This window comes from Neolamprologus brichardi, chromosome 9, assembly GCF_056152115.1.
Source record: "Neolamprologus brichardi isolate AB-2024 chromosome 9, ASM5615211v1, whole genome shotgun sequence".
NCBI classification, from domain to species: Eukaryota; Metazoa; Chordata; class Actinopteri; order Cichliformes; family Cichlidae; genus Neolamprologus; species Neolamprologus brichardi.
Window position 1 is genome coordinate 12674120 of NC_142112.1, and position 18307 is coordinate 12692426.

Sequence of the window (18307 nt, forward strand, 5' to 3'; positions counted from 1 at the left end):
ACCAGTATTTTCTGGCATATACTGACATTAGTGATGCACCGATACCGATACTGGTATCGGGTATCGGCCTCAATACCACATTTTCTAAAGTACTCGTACTCGTTAAAAGTCCCCGATACCGGGGACCGATACCACGGTCTGAGACCTGTCTATGTTTGAGCAGCATGTAAGGGATTAATCACAGGCGCCGAGTGCCCGCCCCCAGGCCCCGGCTGCAGCTCAGAGCTGAGTAAAGGTGAGGTGAGACAAGTCAGCCGTGTGGAACTATTTCAAAGTGAACGAAGATGCGAAAACAAAGGCGGACTGCAAATTGTGGTCAGCGAAATTGTCCAGAGGAGGCTCAAAAGGTAGCGCATTTAACACAAGTAATTTAATCAAGCACCAAAATCCCAACACGACAACGAGTACAAAGAGTTTACCCACGCTTATTTACCCATGGTTATTAGCACAGAGGAGCATAGCTGATGCTATAGCAGTGGGACGGAAAATAGTTGGGCATTTTAAACATTCCGCCTTAGCCTACTCCCGCCTCGAGGACATTCAGGGACAGCTCAACCAGCCAATAAAGAGACTGCAGCAGGACGTACAGACGCGCTGGAACAGCACGTATTACATGCTCCAGTCCCTCAATGAGCAAAAGCGAGGGCTGGGCGTATATGTGTCCGAGCACGAACTCCCTGACTATCTCACCGCTCACCAATGGGCTCTTATGGAGACGACTGTTGCCATCCTCGCCCCCTTTGAGGAACTAACTAAAAAAGTGAGCAGCTGCGACGCACTAGCCTCTGATGTCATCCCAGCTGTGACTGTGCTTGTGAGACTTCTAAACAGAGAAACAGACGAACAAATTTAAAATTAAATTTTGTTTTTTTATAATTATTTATTCTGTAATATGTTGCATACAACATGCTTTTCATTTTAAATAAATGTTCTTAATTCCAAACTAGTCCCTTGTTTGTTTGTTTTTTGTTAAATTATAGGACTAAAGCTGTTACCTGCAAATTTAAATCATGTTTTTATTAAGTAATCGGTATCGGCGAGTACTGAAATGCAAGTACTCGTACTCGTTTCCAAAAAAGTGGTATTGGTGCATCCCTAACTGATATCCATGCTGTTGGACTAATTCATGCAAAAGAAAGGGAAATAATATTTTGTCATTTAGCAGGACACTGACAGGTAACCGCCACAGGCTCAGGAAAATACAGGTTTCTGGTGATGGACAAATCGGCCCTCTGTACATGAACACAGCAGTCCTGCTTTCTCCTGTCCTTTTGCCAAAGAGTCCATGGGCAAGACAATAAATTTGAAACATGATCCAAGTCAGCTCTGCTGGCCCTGGTGTGTGTGTGAGAGAGAGAAGATGTGCAAAAAGGGAAACTGCTAATACAGTAAGTGTAGTCCATTCCCCAAGTTGTCAAACTTTTCCCTGTAGATGTGTGTTTGTGTGATGGTTCGGGCTTAGCACTTGCCTAAATCCATGCTCTTGGACTTGCGAGACTTGATGATCTCCAGCTGTGCAGGATTCTCGTACTGCTTCGTGCGCTTTTCCGACATACTCTGGCGACCATACCCCTCCCTCTGGAATGAAGTGCCAGGGTCTGCGTCCGGACTGAGCGAACTACAGTTTGATAGGAAAAAAAGACAGAGGGACAAAAAGAGGTAGAAGTATTAGATACTGGCAAGTGTAGAGTCACTCTTTTCATTCATATTGAAGACATATTTTTTCAGTCATCTACAGAGTGCATTAAGTTGCACTGACATGGCCAGGAGACATCCTGATGATAACACTGAGAAATAAAATCGCCCTATTAATATTCACACAACCCCAGACCTCAGCCTAAAATACCCCTTTGCTATCAGATAATGACCATCGACATTCAATATGCACACACACACACACACACACACACACACCTTTCATTTCAAAGCCTTTCCTCATCAAGGACACCTACACATATGCTTAGTGGGTTCAGGACAAACCACAAGTGGGAGGCAGGGCCTTGGCCTAGATGCGTATAATACCCCAGGTAAGGTGAGGGTTCTCTGGGGTCACGGCCACTCAAATAACGCCCTCCTCCAGTACGTCTGGAGCAGCAGCAAGGCCCATCCCACTGCAGCACACTCCGTTTGAGATCCTCTATCTTTGTCTGGATCTTAATTGAAAATCGGATGGGAGCAGGGAAAGGAGGTCGAGAGAGGCGGACACTGGCATTTGCATGCGGGGACGTGCATTTACAATTAGGTGAGAAGCGCTTTGCAATTTCAGGGCAGATGGAAGGTAGGGATGCAGCATCAGTGAAATCGAATAAATGCTACATGCAGCCATTTCTTTTCTTCACATGGTGCTCGTACGCGAACGTTTAAATAACAGCAGAATTTTCATCAAATAATCACATTTCTTTGGATTTGTGGAGCTTTTATGCAAAGTTGAAAGCCGTAACTGCAACTATGTAACTTCAGGAGTAGTGAGGAAGTGGATATTTGTAAACGTATCGTCTTGGAGCAGATGCTACTTTAAGCAGTCCTCGGTATTTGGAATATCAGCTAACCGCAGGCGTGCCGGCACTCGTTTCCATGTAAACAATTCTTATTTAGGTCGTCAACCCCACTTAACAAGAGAGCTGCATCAATGTGTCGCAGAGGGGGCTGGCGTCAATGTGTTGCTTTACCATCAACCGTACCTGACAATCCCAACTAAGATCAGACTGTCTCGCAGGACCATCTCCAGATGACACAGGAAGAGAGGGAGGTGGAGCAGGAACAGAAGAATGACAGCACAGATGTATTATTCATTTATACATCATCCCTCGCTTTTTCCTCCTCTCATCATTCTGAGCCCCGCAAAAAAAAAAAAAAAGAAAAAAAAAAGGGCGAGCATGGCCTGTATTTTTCTGTCTCTGCAAATGTCATGTGTCGGAGCGTGACTGAAGCTGCGCAGACGGGAAAGGATGCATTTTCAGCCTGAATTTAGATTTCATTTACTCTCACTGGTGTTGTGTTATGGAGCTGAGTTGCAAATGTAGGCAACATAGGTGAAAGTGAGAAACCAGCAGGTGGGAATCACACAGGGGTCGTCGCTCGGGTACAGAGAGCTGACGACCACACTAAGATTTGTGAGAGTAATTAAAGAAACTAGCAGCTGGGACAAAAAGGGCACGCAGCTTTTTTGGAGCAAAAATAGTGAGAAATCTGCGCAAAGAAAGAGCGAAGTTGAGAGGGAGCAGCTGAGCGGGTGGTGTAAATTCACTTAGCTGGAGGCCAGAGCTGTTGGTTTAAGCTGCTGCCCATTTTAGCACCATCTCTGATTTACTTTGGCACATACGGAGCAGTGACTAAATGCCTAGCATGTGGATCTAGGGTAACCTGAAGAGAAGTGGCAACTGTGCTGCTCTGAACTGCTTTTTAAGCTAAGGGTACCTGCTGTTGGAACCTGCACCTCAGGTCTCAGAAGCCATAACTATTTAAAGAGGTGGCGATGACCAGCAGCTAAGCAGTTCCTGAGTTTGAATCTTCATCACAGGTTTAAACTATCTTGGCCTGAAGGCGCGTGTAGACTTCACATCTTTTTATATATACTCTATTCAGAGCCAATTAAAGCATCTAAAACCTCACGCGTCATTCTCGCCAGAACATGTTTTTTTTTTTCACTGTAAACTAACACAAAGGTTTACAGCTGCTAATGAAAGTATAAAGATGGGGACAAAATTATTAGCTGCCCCTTATGAAATTTTATTTTTTCAAAATGATCCCAAATGGGGTTTTTGTTTAAACAGAGCACGGATTTTCAACATAGCATTTCAAGATTCAAGATCCTTTATTTGTCACGTGCGTAGTTATACGAGTACAACACGCAGTGAAATGTGTCCTAATACACTCCTCGACTGTGCAAAAAGAGAGAGAACATTATATACAGTAGCTGAATATATACAAAGAGGACATTATGTGCAGTAGGTGAGTGAATTATATATATATGAAAACATTGTTTTCTTTAGAAAGCCTAAATTATTTATCTTTGCACATAATAACAGAACTATTTCAGAAAAAAAAAAACAAAAATGACAAGTGTCAATATTATTATCAACCCGGAAAAACTGGCCTGACATCGTCCCCATAGCGAAACATGGCGGTGGGAGGATTATGCTGGGGGAACGCTTCAGTGTGTCTGGAACTGGGAATTTCGTCGAGGCAGAAGGAATTATGATGAAAGACGGATATGTGAAGATTTTGAAAGAAATCAAAGTAGTCAGCAGTAAAACCGGGTCTGGGTCATCGTTTTGTCTTCCAACCCGATAACGATCTAAGACATACGGCCCACCTGGTGAAGAACCAAAGCTGTGTTTCAGACTCCTTGTTTTGGTGAAGAGCAGTTTGGAAATGGTTTTAAGAATAAGGTTTTCATAGGGAGGCTAATCAGTCCTCATCTGTACATGTATGAATTCCAGAGTGGTCATCAATGAGATGTGGCTTTCAAAAACTATGTCCTTGTTTAAGATGCTTCTTAAGCTCAAAACTCTAGTTTAGTCAGCTCTGACTGGTTGAGCCTGTGAAGCTGAGACCCATACAGCATTCCCACTGGAAAAGCTACCTTAGATATTCAATATTAAGATTCAAGATTTTATTTTCAAAATAAGTTGTGTTTCTCTTTTAATACAAAGAAGCGGCTTGTTGCTGCAACATTCTTGCCTGTGCTGGATTATGGTGATATTCTATATATGAATGCTTCTGCTTAATGTCTTCGAATGGTTGATCTGTGTATCATGCTTCTCTGAGGTTCATCACTAACCGTAAATTTCAGACTCACCACTTGAGTTATACTCTCAGGTAGGATGGCCTGCTTTGGTAAGTCAGAGGAACTCTCATTTATACAGTTTTATATATAAGGCGATACTTGGGTTGCTGCCTTCTTATATATGTTCCCTGCTTGTAATGAAACATGCTGGTCGGTATTCTCTTCGTCCGCGTGGTTACTTGTTGCTTTCTGTTCCATTTGCCCGAACTGAACTTGGTAAAAGAGCTTTTGTCCATTTAGCACCCTCGGCTTGGAACAAACTGCAGAAGGAAAATGACTGAATTCATTTCATTAAGTGCTTTTAAATCTAAACTACGAATCCTTGAGGCCAAGTCCATAACATGCAACTGTTTCAATTAGATTGATTGTCATTTTAACTGACTTTTTTATTTTTATTTGAATTTTATTTTATTTTATTTGTATTCTTTCACTTATTGTTGCATGTGTGTTGTTGCTGCCTGTGTTTGAGTAATTTCTGTAACTGTGAGACACCTGCTGCTGCCTATCTTGGCCAGGTCTCCCTTGAAAAAGAGGTTTTTAATCTCAATGGGATCTTCCTGGTTAAATAAAGGTTAATAAATAAATTAAATTAAATTAAACAGGATTTGAAAGTGGAAAATACAGCGTGGCCAATTAGAAAATGAATTCGGTCATCTAAAGAATGGGACACTTCCTTCTTCAGACCATCGCCAGTCTACGTCTCTGGAATGTATTTAGACAGATGTTACATGATACATTAGTGGTTTTTCAGATTCTTTATTTTGTATTTAGCAGTGACTCAAACAAGTCACAGAATTCAAAAAAATTATAATGGGATCCATAATGAATGTTTTTTTGCCTGTCGATATTTTCATTTGGTCCATCCGTTAATGGGGGCAATAGGGTACATGCAGAATTATATGCATACACATGCTATGATCACTATAGTAAGAACATTACTTACTGCCTTCCTCACATTCAAAGTGCTCCCATCATCTAAAATTAAACAGCGCTGAGGATTGCTCACAGGCAAATCCACAGCTTTAACTTACATTTTACATCACTCCTTACTTCCTCGCAGGAAGTTGAACGTGTCAAACTGCACATTGGCCTCGTTGCTAAGCGGCGTGTGTTAAAAGCCCTCTGCGCTCACAATTACCCCGGTGACACTGTTTCTTTTCAAACTTCCTCTCTTTCTTTTACTCAAACCTTTTTCACTTGTGTTTTAAACTGACCGCAAAGAGTTAAGTCTCTACTACTTCGTAGTGCAGCTAAGTCTGACCGGGTGGGGTTCTTTGTATTAGTTTCAGCGCCTTGGAGAGGGGGCAAGAGGTGGAGAGCAAAGCCCAGCAAGGTGCTTCTGAAATGGTTATTCTGAGGTTTGAGGAGGGCGATTCAGTTGACTGCTTGGATGCATAGCTGAGTCGGGGAGCTTGGAGCTGCCTTCAATCACTGTATGAAGTCCTGCATGAGAAGTTGGTGCAGTGGTTTGTTTTCCTAGCATGTGCACCAGTGGACACCAGACAGTCCAAATACTGGCTAGTAGAAAAGAAAGGTGAAATACGAGATTACTTTGATTTTGTTTATTTCTTAAACGCAAGTGGATTTTAACAAGGGATGTCTCATATAGCTGCTTTTGCTTCACTCGCTTAATTGCACACATAAATCATCAGACTTTAAACGCGGATATAAAAACTGTAAGACAGCGCGGTTCGATCAGTGCCACACAGCGGAGCAGCTGCACCTGCGATTTGCCGTAATTCCCTTTTAATTGTGATAAAGTTGCTGAGAGAGGCAGAGAGAGAGAGAACAAGATCAATTAAGACCTCTTTGTCCGTCTGCTCCCTCCTGTGCCGACCCTCTCATTCTTTCCATGCCTGGTTTACGAAGCTTTTAATTGAGTTTGGCTAGATGGACTGCTCCGGTCTGCTCGTACGCGACGACGACAGACGAGGACCGGGCAAAGATATATTTTGGTGTGCGCGCAGGCTAGGTTAGCTGCACTCCTGTCACAGTGACACAGAGCAGGTCGCACGCAGACACAGAGTGTGCGATGCAGGAAGTCGGTGAAGGGAGGGCACAGAAATGAGACATATTCACCGTATTCATAAATCTAGAAGGGAATGATAGCATTTAAGGAAAAAAAGGTCCAAATATGCTGTGAAGCTGTGTGAGTGTGTGAGCCGTCTGGCCTTTAAGTCACTACCAACTTAAATGGAAATTTGAGATTAGTGAAATTGTGTGTGAATGCATCCACGCCTGTGCTGCAGGGCTGTTTGCATTTATATGTAGTTATGCTGATAGTTTGATGGGAAAAACATGTGCTTAACAGAGCACTTGTGATCCTTAGTTACACTGCTGATGACAGAGACTATTAGGGAGTCAACCGAAGTAGGCAGTCCGCCTGCAAAGTTTGTTTGTTCGTGTCCGCGCGAACCGTTTCCACTTTATATGTTAATTTGCGAAATTGTTTACCAGCCAATGTGTATCTAAACACTCGTGAGACTGAGAGCACCGGCACGGCTGTGTGTATTTGCGGGTGTGAAAAATGGATGTGTGGGTACGCTTGTCTGGAGTCCTTCTCCATCCTTGCTGCTTGACAGAGTGTTTCGGAGCTGCCTGGGAAATGATGTTTCCACCTGTGACATCTCACAAAGACAGAGAAGGACACAGTCTAGTTGTCTCTCTCTCTCTCTCATGCTTCCTCTCCGTCGCTCTTGCTGTCCGTTTCTCTTCTCTCTCCGCTTAATGAGAATTGACACCCATCTTCCACTCTGTCAGCCTTACCCAGGCTGAGGTCCAAAGCAGGACGAGGGCAGACACGGTAGTCTTGTGTGGATTAGTGTTGTGACAGTGCCCCTAACGGTCCAAGTGAGAAAATGACGGGTAATTTTGAATAAGTCTGCATCTTTGATACTAGTTATTATTATTTTAAAATAACTTGTAGTGGCAGGTAACCCCACAAATTGGTGTTCCATGAAACCCAGGGTTTAATATATATATATATATATATATATATATATATATATATATATATATATATATATATATATATATATATATATATATATATATATATTAATATTTATTTAATAATATTTAATTCCAAGTTGTATATAGAAAACGGACGTAGGCACTGTAACATCAGTCATTAGTTTTTGAACTCCAGTAGCTTTATTTTGAATCTTTACTGGCATCTGGGCACAGAAATGAGACAAAATTATGTTATTTAGATAAGAAGGTTTAATGGGGGCAATGAAGAGACAGAGATATCAGATTATTAGTAACACACAAATTTAAATGCTAAGATTTCAATTGCAAAAAACTGTTGGCTGCCAGTGCCACCACTTAGTAGCTCTTAGTAAGTACACCTATAAATTTGAAAATCCTACGTGACTTTTGCTGGTGTTCGCAAGATGTTCAGAAAATTTGACCTTTGACCTTATAATGTGTAATATCACCGGTATTCAAATAAAAAAGATGCAAGGAGATGCAATTGTGGTGTCACTTTGAAAATCATACATCACTTAGGTTCTCGAGTTATCATATTCATGAATTTTGGCGTCCACATCGCCCACCTAGCCACCCACCTGCCGGGGTGATGACAACACCCCAAGCCTTTGAGGTCGAGTGGTAAAAACTGCTGAATGAACTTCTTGGACAAACTATAGCAAACAGTTGGTCATATTTTTTCCCAGGTAATTATAATATTATAACAGCTCTTAAACTGTAAACACTGTCAAGGGTTACAGTTCAACAGTTTAAAGTAGCAGAACTGAACCCAGTTACAGGGTATCCAAGAGGAACTAGCCACAGAGACCAAAACACCGTATTACCGTGTAAAAATGGTTGTCTTTCAAAGTTGGGCATTTAACACACAACGGCCTTTATGGGGAAAATTTCTGCTTATATTATATCATGAACATAAAATGCAGTATATACTATATTATCTTGTAATTAAAGGCAAAAGTGTTGATAAGCTGTTACAAGCATTACTTTTGCCACCTGTTACATTTCATCTCATGATAAGTTGAATACTTGTCATGAATACTTTATAATACTTTGATTTATTATTAGAGTCAGTTACATTTAGTGTGAGAAGTAGAGGTGGGTTAATGAGGAGCTAAATAACTAAAAACCAAATCACTGTGGAAACAGGAAGCTTTTATTGTTAGGAGGAGAGAAATTTGCATTCTCTCACAGAGACACGTCTTCAAGAAGATGATTTGAGCACTTGTCTTCTCCCAAGCACAGTCTTTTATTTTGATTTCTTCCCATGCTACACTGCAATATGAACATGTGAGTACTTTTAAGAACTGGTACTTTTGCTTCTGAAGGACGCAGCTGAATGCATCCTCAGTGAGGATTTCACGAAGGACCGAAGGGAAGGATTACTGTGAAGGAGCAGTATTTATACAGATTTACACAGATGTAGCCCATGGTGCTGAGCAGACAGAATCAAAGGTAGAAGTAAAACTTTGTGATTGTCTCTAAGCTACGGTGGCCCTAAGAGGTCAAATACAATGCAACATAAGAAAACACCAGCAACAAAGAAAAACACTGCAAAAGCACATAAAACACAACAGAAACTGAATGAAACACAAAGGAAGTAACAAAAAAATCTTGCAGTGTTTTTAGGGAACAGCTTCCGAAAAGATAGAAACCAAAACATGCGAAGGATTGCACTAAGACTTAAAAGAAGCAGAGGATTCATCTGTGCTGTGAGGGAGAAAAAGATGCAGGCAATGTGTGTTTTAATCACATGGGTCATGTAATACTGTAGATGCATGTTGCTATTAGCCGTTTAGCTGTTAGCTTGTCCCCTACTGTTAGCTGTTCCGTCACATTATTGTCTCTCCGGAAGGTTTTTCACTTTTGGGGGTTTTTGTGAGCTTTTGCAGCATTTCTTCTATTTGCTAGGGCTTTGCTGCAGTGACCTTTGACCTTTCAGGGCCACTTTAGAAAGCAGTTAGTTTTGAAACTGACTGAAAAGTGTCTTCAGTAAGAAAACATCTTAAAATCTGCAAATTTGGATGCCTTATTTCAGAGTTCTTGAGATTATACAACAACAAGCTCATTATTTGGAGTATAAAGGCGCCCTTAAAAACAACTAGAAGTGGACCGTTTTTTACAGACACACCCTGCAACTGCACTTTGTCAACTTGTGGGATGAAAACCAGGTGGAAACTAGAAACATTCATTTGCATCTTTAAAAGAGCCTGATGTTAAAATACATTTTCTTTTTTTAAATTCCTCTGACACTGTTCCATGTTTAGAAGAAAAAAAACCTTTCATCTTTGCACTGATCCAAATAATTGTGCAAAGCTGTAATATCAAACCTCTCTTTGTATCTGTTGTGCTGTAAATCATTTGGACATGGCCTTTCCTGTTTGGCTTTGGATTCAAACTAATGAAGGAAGGAGGAGGCACAGCTTAGGGAGTTATTGCTTCAGGTCAGGACCACAGATATTCAAAGTAATAATTTACAACCGCTTGTTTACCCAGTGGAACCTGACAGACGTGCTGGCTTCCATCAGCTCTTTGAATCATGCTCACACACTCTTTAACCCTGCTCACTGACATCTTGGACTTAAACAATGCAAACACCGATCTCTACAGCTGGCTGCAGCTTCAGTCAAGTGCATCTCTAAGGACCTTTTACAGTAGATTATCTAGACTTTGGGGCAGACTTTATCTAGTGACTGACTTCAAGTCCCAATCTAGTTTGACTAAGCGCAACACGTCACTGCCAGTAGTAACAATCATAGCAATAAAACGGTCTGTAATACAGCAACAACACATAAAAGCTTGGCTCTTTGTGCATTACCATTTTAAGATCTACAAACGCAGAGTTGTAATATTTACAACTCATTTTATGTTCATTTCAGGCCTGTAAAAGTGATGAAATGCTGAGGGAGCACTAAGTATGAAGGGAGGGAAACACAGGCTTACGTTTTCACTCAGTAAAATATGAACAAAGACAAGCACACATACTCAAAACATGCACCATGGGGATATAGTAGCAAGTGATTTTAAGAATAAAAAAAATAACAGGTTGTTCTAATATTTCATCACAATATATATGAGATGGGGTATCTGTCATGGTCCCTGTGCCCCGCTGGTCGACCCTCTATTAGGCAATATGTTTGTGGTTGTTTGCTCTCTCTCTCTCTCTCTCGCCGCGGCGACGCTCATTGCGGGCTCCCGCTGCTGGCCCACACACCTGCTCTCATCACCGCACCGGCCGCTGATCCCAGCTGATTACTGCACTACTTAAGATGGCGAGTCTGCACTAGTCTTCGCTGGATCGTTGAGCTATCAGCGTCAGTCCAACTTGTGTATCTGCCAACCTGTATCTTGAAAGCCCTTTGTTATTATCCCGCTAACCCGACCTTTTGTGTTTAGATCGTTTTTGGAACCGGATTCTGAGAGGAGTGACTGAGGAGGAGCTGTTGTACAGAAAGTGTGGAGCACCTTTTCCCCTAACCCTGTTTCCCACGGACCCTGGCGACCCGGACCCGTTTCCCCTGCACGTTGTATATAGCCACTTGGTGATTGTGTTCACTGTGAATAAACGCACTGTTCTTCGCTTAAAGGAATACCCTGGCCTGCGCCTGACTCTCTTTCGGAAACCCTATCAGAATCTTCCTTAATGACCAACCATTTATCTGGAGGGCCACAGCCCTGCCTCTGGTTACGCCGGAGGTTTCTTCCTCTTAAAAGGGTTCTGCCTTCCCATGGTCGCCAAATGCTTGTTTATAAGGGGGCCGTCTGATTGTCGGGGTGCTATGTAGACAACATGTATACAACTGAATTGAACTGAAAGCTGAAAATGTACTTTTATAAAATCCTAGAGGCTGAAATCAGCAACAGAAACGACTGATAGATAAACTAAGCTTGAATGAATCTCACAAAGCAGCTGGTATGTATTAGTGTGTGTGAACAGAGTCGCATAGAGTGAAAGTGATTAAAAACAACAACAACAAATGAATAAAGGGAGTTAAATAGCAGAAAACACCAAATGTGAATTTGTTCAATTCCAGTAAGTGAAAAAAGTGAAGACCAATAACAGAAAGGTCGTGAATTACAATGATTTTATCAGCCAACCAGCCTTTTTTGCACTTTGTGCATTCACTGTAGGTGTATGGCCTTGGCAAGGCATCTCCCATGACGATGGAAGGCTGAATAATACTGGAAGCCAAAGGTGAGACTTTCACAGCTCTCTACAATACATATTCAGTGCATATAGACCCCTGGCAGCACTGGTGCAGAGCTTAATTAAAAAGTAACAGTTCCGGTACATTGGAGTCTGGCTGACCCACATCCCCTGCTGGCTCAATACGCCTGTTAACTCTGTGTATAAGTGTGTGCGTGTGTGTTTGGTGGGATATTGGGGGCACTTGAAAAGGGAAATGAGAAAGGGTGTAAGTCAGTCAGAATGATGATACACACTTGATGCGTTTAAGCAGCTGTAAGCATTTGCATAAAAAAAATGTGTGCATGATGTGTGTTTGTGTGTGTGTGTGTGAGAGAGAGACATGAATTATTCAGAATAACCCTAGGCAGTGCTATATAGCGCACTCCTGCCTTTTGGGCTTACATCATGGATGTGCGTGTGCGTGCGTGCGGTTGTGCATTTGTGTGAGTTTATAGACGGGGAGCGTGTGAGGAAACCTGAGTGCATTTCAGCCATGCGCTGTGGACCTAATCCACTATGACAAACCTCTGACATCACGTGCACGGCAGGCATGCTGAGCAAATCCAGTCATTTATAATGAATGAGACAGAGAGAGAGAAAAAGAAGAGTGAGAGGGTAGAGAGTCTCCAGGGAAAACGATATAAAAATAATAATAATAAAAAAGGAGAGAAACAGACAGAGCATCTCTATCTGTGGCAGCCAAAAACATCATCTTCAAGCCACTTGCTGCATCCATCCATGTGACCTCAAACAGCCAATCATCACAAAAAAACAACACCACACCAACAACAACAAAGAAAGAACGCAAGAATTAGAAACAATGAGTGGTGAGTGGAAATGCAGTTGCTGATTTCTTTTGTCTCTGTCATTCAGACAAGAATTACAAGATGATTGGATGTCTTGGAAATACATTTCCGGTAGCTGAACAATGCAATCAATTCAGGAAATGTCAGGAAATTTTAGAGTAACTATCAGCTATTTTAAAGCAGATATAAGGGTTGAAATGCCTTTCCTTTTTCCACACCCTCACCCCTTTTCTTTCCTTTGTGTCTACTGGTTCCTCTTCTTATCTAGCTAAACTCTTTAAGAGCTTGTTGTTCTGAAAATGTTGAAGAATCCAAGTCTCATTTACATGCCGAAATATGTCAGGAGGGTGGCACCAGTCGGGCTGCAGACTGAGCGGGGTGCCAAAATCCCACAGGTGGTGAGGGTTGGAGTGCTGGAAGAAGAATATGGGTCCCCAAGAGTGTTGCTGTGTGACTACTGCTGCTGATTCCATTACAGTCTCTCTCTCTCTCTCTCTCTCTCTCTCTCACACACACACACACACACACACACACACACACACACACCTATACCCAGACTCATATTTTAGGATTCCAAGCAGAGCCCTAAAGCAGAATGTCATTACTGTCCCACAGTGAACTTGGTGTACGATATGAAAACTTTATTTCCTGGTTCGTTACGGCAGTAAGACTGTCCCGTTTACCAATTTCTACTAAGGAAAACCCATTACAATATCTAATAAATGTGGGAAATAGTTTGCAATAGCTGAAAATGCATGCACATTCGGTCAAAAAATAAATAAATAATCATAATTAACTGGTATGACATTCTGCAAAATCTTCAATCCAAAAACTGTGATGCTCTTCTTTCCTGGACCAGTTCTGGGTAAACATAATCTCCCACCTCAGCGGTGGAGACTTTGGCTGTGCTAACAAACTAGCCAGCCTACACCTCATATAAACTCTGTCCTACTCTCTCCCACACATGGAGCCGTCTGAAGTCCATCAAGCCATAAATAATTCAGCCGACTCTCCCACAAAGTGAGAACAACCTGCAGCTTACCATTCATTCTGTCCGGGCAGCTCATGAATCCAGGGAACTGGGTTTTCTCCCACAAAACCCATGTCATCATGGGAGCTGGACGACGACTGGTCGGACAGGTGGGAAGGGAGCAGGGGTGGCCTGTCGTCTTCGATCATTACTATGTCGTCCTGTGGCATGTTCACAGTCGGAGAGAGCTGGAAGCGACCTGAGAAAAACCAGGACGAGGAGAGACTGATTAGCAAATGGAGTGTGACCGCGTACATTTGAGCTTCATTTCAATTATAAAATACAAAACTGCGTCAAAACCCATTTATTAAACTTTTTTTTTTAAAAAAATGCACACACCCCATGTGCAGACATATTTGTGTAAATATAATTTTATCTTGCGTTCCTAATTAACAGCATGACATTGCAAACAGATCATGCTGAGGACGTTATTTTGCAAAACTAGTGGATTTCTGCTCTTATCTGGAGTAGCAGTACTGAATGGAAATAACAAACATCTTCTAAATGATAGCACAGTTCACTCATGGAAAGTCTAAGTGGCCATGAGGACTCATAAGACAAGTGCTCTAATGTCTATCCAGTCTCTTAATGTCACAGGCAAAAGTTCTGGACCCGGGTAGTTTTAGCTATTCTCCTTCACTCTCCTCCAAGGACAAATACGAGCAGAAAAAGGCCTCTCCCTGATCTGTATTCTGTCCCGCCTGACCCTCCCCGCTGAGGACTTCTTTGAATCGCTCTTTTGCTGCTCCTCAGGAGTCAAAGTCAATGGGGAATGTGCTGGCACTCAGCGCCAAGGGCAACAGAAGGGTTGTTCAACAGCATGAGAAGTGGCATTACAATGAAGAGGCGGCAGCTTCATTCTGAAAGCCGATCTGCGCACGACTTCTTCGTGGCCGATCCGAACGCGAGACAAGTGATGAGATGTGAATTCAGCCACACACCTGCTTGCCATTAGACAAAGTCTTTCAGAGATTCTGGACTTCCTGTGGTCGTTGCTTTTGTTTCCATTATCGCGGAGCTATTTTGCAAATTTAATAGCTTAGGAACAATTGTGTGTAATCACTAGCAGCAGACAACAATATTTACTCTGGCAGGATCCCAATGTGAATCTGAGAGTCATTTAATTTCACTGGGGCCCGACGAATGATGAATGCACGTCGTGGAAGTAAATCTCAGCACCAATCAATGCAGCAGCGAGCGGTATAGTTTAGTTTCGGTACTTGGAGATTAAAAAAAGAAGGGAAGAAAAAAAAAACAAAGAAACAAAACAGAGCTGCGTGGGAGAGGACAGAAATAAAGGCACGCTTATACAGCACTCGCAGCGCCAATGAAAGTCCAACAAAAATCAATGTGGAAAGGTGCGTTTTTTTAGGTGATTTGCCATGTTGACGTGTGACAGAGGAGATTTGTCCAATCCCAACCAGTGAAGCACAAAACAACACCAAAAAACGTTTCCGTCGTACAGTTCTTATAACTGGGAAATTATCTACGGAGGCCAAAGAGTTTTTGTAGTACCACCATATTGCTGTGAAGGCTGACATTTTACTTTGAAAGTCTATGGGGACTGACTTGCTTGTGTAGCAAGGCTCAAGTGGTGATTAAAAGAAACTGTCAGGTTTGGTAACTGCAGCTTTAACAGCTTTAACTTGAAGTAATTGTTTTCTGTACAGCTTTCAGTGTCTTGTGTCGTTGCGGAGGAATCATGGAGTGCTCTTTAAAAAAGTGTTGTTTCATTTCATGGGGTTTGTGGGAAATCTTAAATGGGCTCTTTTAAGGTCTGGCCACAGCATTTCAGTCAGTTTCAGGTCAGGACTCTGGCTTGTTGCAACTTTGATTCGTCTTTAGCTATTCTGATGTGGATTTGCTGCTGTGTTTGTTCTGTTGCATGAACTATTTTCAGCCAAACTTTAGCCAACAGCTGGCCTAACATTTGTCTCAGAGGACTTCACGGTCAACTTGAAGACAGCAAGATGGCCAGGTCCTGTAGCTCCAAGACAATCCCAAGTCATGACCATCACTGTCCTTCAGAGGTGGTATGAAGTGTTTGCACTGTGCTGTGTTGTAACACTACATAACAAACAACTCTGCTGCTGCTGTTCTTAAAAGATAAGGGGGAACACTTCCAAACGAGCCACACTTGTTCAGTCATTTTCTAATCTACCAACTTAAACTTTAATATTTAACATTCTAACTGAGACCTGCAGAGTCACAGTCAAACCTTGGGGGGGGATTTACATGGATGTACACTCCTGGGAAGATTGTGGCATTGTGTTAAGACGCATCTGAGTGCTCCATACCAGCAAACTGAATGCTCCTTACAAAGGCTGCTTTTATAGAGCTACATAGTTTTTTACTAACTACACCCTTGACTGCAAAGTCATGTGAAACCTTCTTTTTCACATGACCATACTTTTGTATCTGTTAGCCGATTCTACTGTCCTTTTGTCTTTAGATTACTAATCTAAAGCAGTTAAGATGGCTACCAACACTGTACAGGTGAAATGAAGGCCATTTCTCACTCAGACAGCTTGACAGAGAACCGCAGGTGATTGAATTCCCCCTGTACTGTAAATCAGGAGTATTGGAGTAATGGCAGTGATAAGTCTAGGAAGTCAATTAGGCTAAATGTATCATTCTCACAGTAGACAGACCGAGAAAATGCCAGTTATTTTATAGTTGAATTTTGATTATTAATCAAAGTGGTTGAAGTAATTTCTCAAGTTATTATGATAGTTTCTTTCAGTAATGTCTAGGTTTAAGGGAAAGTAAGGTAAGTAAAATCTGCACAGTCTATTAAATGTAGCTACTGTAAATCTGTATAAGTAATATACGTGTAGAATTCTAAGGACATATCTGACCTTATTTTCTGAGCCTTTTCTGTCATGACAACACTACTTAGTCATTTTCCCTTCAAAATTTCAAATGTCATGCTTTACAGTCAGTTTAGCAAAAGTGCGACAGTGTCAATAAAAGATGCCCTGCGGTTGTGTTTCCACAGGGGCTTTTCTTATGCCCGCCTTTACATTCCCTTAGTAAGTAGACGGAATTGCTTCTCGGTTGCATCAGCAACCGAGACTTTGACTGCAGCAGCAACCCTGAACAGACTCAGAGTATTAACTATGTCTTTCTATAAAAAAAAAAATAAAAAAAACCTAAAAAAACCCCACCCAAAATAAAACTTTAAAACTTTTAGTGCATGTTCACTTACACCACACACGGACGGAACATTTGCTCAAACTTACAATATGCTCTCTTTAAGACGACACACCATCTAGAATCACCTTACATACACTTGTGTCACGGTCCACTTTGCCAGAGGACACTGCTTTAATTAGAAAGTCTGCAGGCTTTTCTCCCAGCTTCATGAAATATTTCCAGTCAGGACCCCTTGACACAAGTGACCACCACTGCAGATGAAAAGTCGTTACAGTTATTCCACTTCCGTGCCTATGTGCACATGTGAAGAGTGCGCAGGAAAAACCGGGGCCGTGCCGATGCTTTCAAAGGTGAAAAAATAATTAGAAACTGCAGCGAATGCTTTTCTGCAGCTGTCAGCATAATCAGCATAGAGGGAAATCACAGCCCGCCTACTCATGATACTTGACTCCGAACATGACTAAGCGGGACAATGAAACAGACGAGACTAAGGTTGGCTGGAGAAGACAAAGAGAAAATGGCTCACAGGGAACAATATGTTGATACGAGTTAAATCACACTGTGGTTCATAAAACTTGGCTGTGCAAAGGGCGGAGTGGGAATAGAGGCAGACGCTTTTCAGCAACTTGGAACAGCGAGGCTCAGATGGAGCTGCTCACTCACTGCTTTAACACCATTGTCTTTTATCAGCTCCTCACAGTAGCTGACGAGACAGCCAGATCGACACAGTGAACAGTCATGTGTGTTGGAACTCGGACTAACTAGTGATGGAGGCATTTTGAAAGTCACTTCTGTTTGTTATGGAGAAGTGATTCTAAATGCAAACAAGTGCTGATGAAATAATGAGCAAGAATATTCTTAAGGCCTTCTTTTGTAATTGTTGAGCGTCGTTTTACTCCCATCACACCCAACCAGTCGCAGCACAAGGCTGCCCCTCTTCTGAAATGTTGTTCTACTGGACGTTTCTTCCTGTTAAAAGGGAGTTTTTCCTTCCTACTGTCGCCAAGTGCTTGCTCACAAGGGGTTGTTTGATTGTTGGGGTTTTCTCTGCATTATTGTATAGTCTCTACCTTACATTATAAAGCACTAGGGCTGCACGATTTTGCATAAAATGAGAATCACGATTTTTTTGCTTAGAATTGAGATCACGATTCTCTCACGATTTTCTTTTCCAGTATAAATATTTATTGCGCTTATTAACTGCACATCAACTTCGTAACAGTTGAGACTGAACATAAAAACAATAAATAAACATAAAAACAACAAATGTCTCACATTTTGTCGTTGCCGCAAAATGTTGTACTGCTTGAAATTGAAAGTCTCCACCGTTGCTCGACACTGCGTGTATA

At 41.9% G+C, this 18307-nt stretch overlaps 1 protein-coding gene across 1 annotated transcript in view; it reads right to left on the reverse strand.

Annotated features, from left to right (window-relative positions):
* Nucleotides 1–18307, reverse strand: part of LOC102796224 (partitioning defective 3 homolog) — a 381329-nt gene that overhangs the window by 132862 nt on the left and 230160 nt on the right. Inside the window, exons 16-17 of the mRNA XM_087845929.1 lie at nucleotides 13815–14001; nucleotides 1470–1618 (exon numbers count right to left, since the gene is read on the reverse strand). Coding sequence (XP_087702055.1) covers nucleotides 1470–1618; nucleotides 13815–14001 — 336 coding nt within the window. The remainder of the gene's footprint in view (nucleotides 1–1469; nucleotides 1619–13814; nucleotides 14002–18307) is intronic.